The sequence below is a fragment of the Tenrec ecaudatus genome, chromosome 8, assembly GCF_050624435.1.
Source record: "Tenrec ecaudatus isolate mTenEca1 chromosome 8, mTenEca1.hap1, whole genome shotgun sequence".
NCBI lineage: Eukaryota > Metazoa > Chordata > Mammalia > Afrosoricida > Tenrecidae > Tenrec > Tenrec ecaudatus.
This window is the reverse complement of record NC_134537.1, coordinates 65,203,537-65,206,734: the sequence shown is the minus strand read 5'-3', so window position 1 is coordinate 65,206,734 and position 3,198 is coordinate 65,203,537. Positions and strand designations below refer to the sequence as shown.

The following is a 3,198-nucleotide window of genomic DNA, read 5'->3' as shown; positions in this document are numbered from 1 at the left end:
GCCTTAGAACAAAAACACAAAAAAGGATTTTTGTTTTAAAGGTATTCTGTTCTTTTTGACCAAAATCACCTGTCTCAGCTGTTTTAACAGTAGTATTTGACTGCACAGAGGTCAAAGATGTATAAGTATTATCAAAGTTTTATAAAAGTTGTTTTCCAAAAGTTGTTAAATTTGAAAAACAAAGAGTTGCTATAGAAATATTAAACATGGCCCCGCCCCACCCCGCGGACGCTTACCGCGCCTTCCCGGCGCGGGTCCTGGAGCTGCGCTGCTGCCGAGTCCCTGCCTGCTTCACGTGTGTGTGGAGGGGTTCCGGAAGCCAGCACCAGACATCTGGCGTTTAAGAAGGTGATGGAGCTCATCAGAGTGTGCCACTGAAGGCTGTTATGGCCGAAAGCAATGTAAAGATGCTCAAGATTCAACAGTGCGGTGTAGCCAGCAAAGTACCCAGAAACAGGCCGTATGTTTGCAATATTTTCTGCAAGCACTTTGAAACACCATCGAAGTTAGCTCGGCATTATCTCATTCACACTGGCCAGAAACCATTTGAATGTGAAGTGTGTCAGAAAACTTTCAGGCAACAAGTTCATCTGGAGAGACATCAGTTAACTCACAATCTGCCTTTTAAATGTAGTATTTGTCAGCGCCACTTTAAAAATCTGAAGACATTTGTGAAGCACCAACAGCTTCACAATGAAACCTACCAGAATGAAGTTAAGCAGATCAGAAGGCTGGTGGAGGCCAAGCAAGAAAAGCCAGTTTACGGAGTGTATCGAACTTTTACCACAGAGGAGAGGCGGGCATCCCATCCCGGCATTAAGCCTGAGCCCACATCCCACCCTGCAAAGAAAAGAAAGTATGTTCGTACTTGTGCCATCTGTGGCAAGGTGTTTCCGTCACAGTCCAAACTCGACAGGCACGCGCTGATCCACACTGGTCAGAGACCTTTCAAATGCATCCTGTGCGGTAAATCGTTCCGACAGTCCACCAATTTAAAAATTCACCAACTCACACATTCAGAAGAAAGGCCTTTTCAGTGCTGTGTTTGTCGGAAGGGGTTTAAGATCCAGAGCAAACTTCTGAAGCATAAACAAATCCATGTCGGGAATAAGACTTTCCAGACTCTGTCATTAAAGGTAGAGAGTTCTGAACCATGTTGCGTGCCTAGTAAACTAAGTGCAAAGCAGGGCGGCTTTGAAACCGGTGCTGTGGGTGAATCTGAGGAGAATAATCTACTTGATGTCCACTCTATTTATATAGTCCCTTTTCAATGTCCTGAGTGTGAAGAATGCTTTGAATCAGAGCAGATTCTCAATGGACACAAGTGCTTCCCTCCCAGAGGTGGCAAAGTTCTCGGCAGGCTCAAAAGAAGCCACAACTATAAAAGTGGTGTTAGGAAGATCTTGACCAGGCTTAAACGTACCGGGGGTAAGAAATTAGATAACTTGCCATCAGAGAAAAACGTATTTAAAAACAATTTCTTGAGAAATCATGATCTGGTGATCTAAGTTCTGAGCAAACGCAGAGGACATTCATGGGTCCTCTTGGCAAACATGGAACCTATAAGACAGTTGGCAATAAGAAGAAAAAATCACCGGTGTTGTCATTTTCTTGGCAAAAGCAATTCCAGAGCCAACATGTGGGGAAAAACATGAAAAGTGTCCTGACGACGCAAAGCAAGCTACCGATGGATAACTCGATGAATAATAACGATGTAGCTATGTGTGGCTCAGGAAGCGAGGAGCTCGTGGGTAAGTGTAAAATACTTCCTTTTGGCTTTTCAGTTCCAAGTGACAACAGCCACATTGGACATAAAATGTGTGCTTGTGACAAGTGTGAGAAAGCGTTTCCTTCTGCATCCAAACTACAAAGGCATTATTTGATTCACACTGGGCAGAGGCCCTTTGGCTGTACTATGTGTGGGAAGCCTTTTAGACAATCAGCTCATCTGAAAAGACACAAATTGACACACGTGGAAAAGATTCCTTACAGGTGGTCTCTTGCCAAGTAAAATTTGAACATTTGAACAAACGTTTCGGCCGTCCAGGTGACACTCGGAGCTGTAGCTCTTCCCGACCACATCAGGCTCTTGGGTTTCAAAAACATAAGGGCTCCGAACCAGATCAACCATCGGAAGTGAATGTGAAGGCAGAGTCCGAGGAATTGATCGTCGACCCCCACTGTGGGAGCAGAGCAACCTCCCTCTCTGGTGCGCGCCTGGAGTCCGAGCAGAGTCATCGAAGTCGTCCTCGCGGCTCCTCCGGGCGAGCTGAGAGAAATGACGGCCTCCTTTACCAGTGCAGCGTTTGCTCTAAAAGTTTCAGATCGCCATCGAAACTGGAAAGAAACTATCTGATTCATGCTGGGCAGAAGCCTTTTGAATGGACAGTTTGTGGCAAAACCTTCAGACAGGCTCCTCACTGGAAGAGGCATCAGCTCACTCACTTTAAACAACAGCCGCAAGAGAACATGGATGCCTTAAGTTCAGTTATGTAACAGCACAATCAATACAGCCATTGTCTATGACAATCTTGTTCTTAAAAAGCTTTATCGTCGATGATGTATTCTTATCAAAAAAGCCCACATTGCAGTGGATGGTTTCACAGGCAGTGGCTTGACCTGCGTGATAAGGAGGTCATATACAGAAAATGTAACAGTTTTTAGGGCTAGCTAAATTAATTTCTAGAGGGAAGTACATGGTCTGATGCTCTAAAGCAACCATTTATTGTACTTGAAGATTGTAAGCATACACTTTGTATGATAAATCCATGTTGGTGCATAAGTGATACAATCTCATTTGTTTCTTAAAAATTCCATAAGATAAGTCATCTCCTGTAGGATGTATTCAGAAGACGGAAGCAAAAATTCATAACAGCCCCCATCTATTTTATCATGAAAGTATAATTTTGTCCATATGTGAATTTGATTCTGATACAGATTCTTCTTATAACTTGGGAAAAAGAATATAATAAAAATGTGCGAAATTAAAAAAAAAGAAATATTAAACATATTTTTGTTTATATTGAATTACCTAATATAAAAATGTTCTGAGATATTTGAAGGTAGCACCTACCTGCCATTTCTTTTCTGAGTATGAATTAATATTTTTCACACAGTTCTCTATTCGGTGTATTTTGAGATTTGATTTGATTTCAAAACCTAACAAACCAGACTTTTCACGTGATAAAGGACTACACA

The 3,198-nt window shown here is 42.5% G+C and overlaps 1 protein-coding gene across 1 annotated transcript; it reads left to right on the top strand.

Annotated features, from left to right (window-relative positions):
- The first annotated feature begins 294 nt into the window (after positions 1 to 294).
- LOC142454344 (zinc finger protein 770-like) lies at positions 295 to 2,496 on the top strand. The gene is given in 3 exon segments (XM_075555683.1): positions 295 to 1,494; positions 1,497 to 1,990; positions 1,993 to 2,496. Coding segments are annotated over 3 exon segments (2,106 nt in total). The 5' UTR covers positions 295 to 386.
- The last annotated feature ends 702 nt before the right edge of the window (positions 2,497 to 3,198 follow it).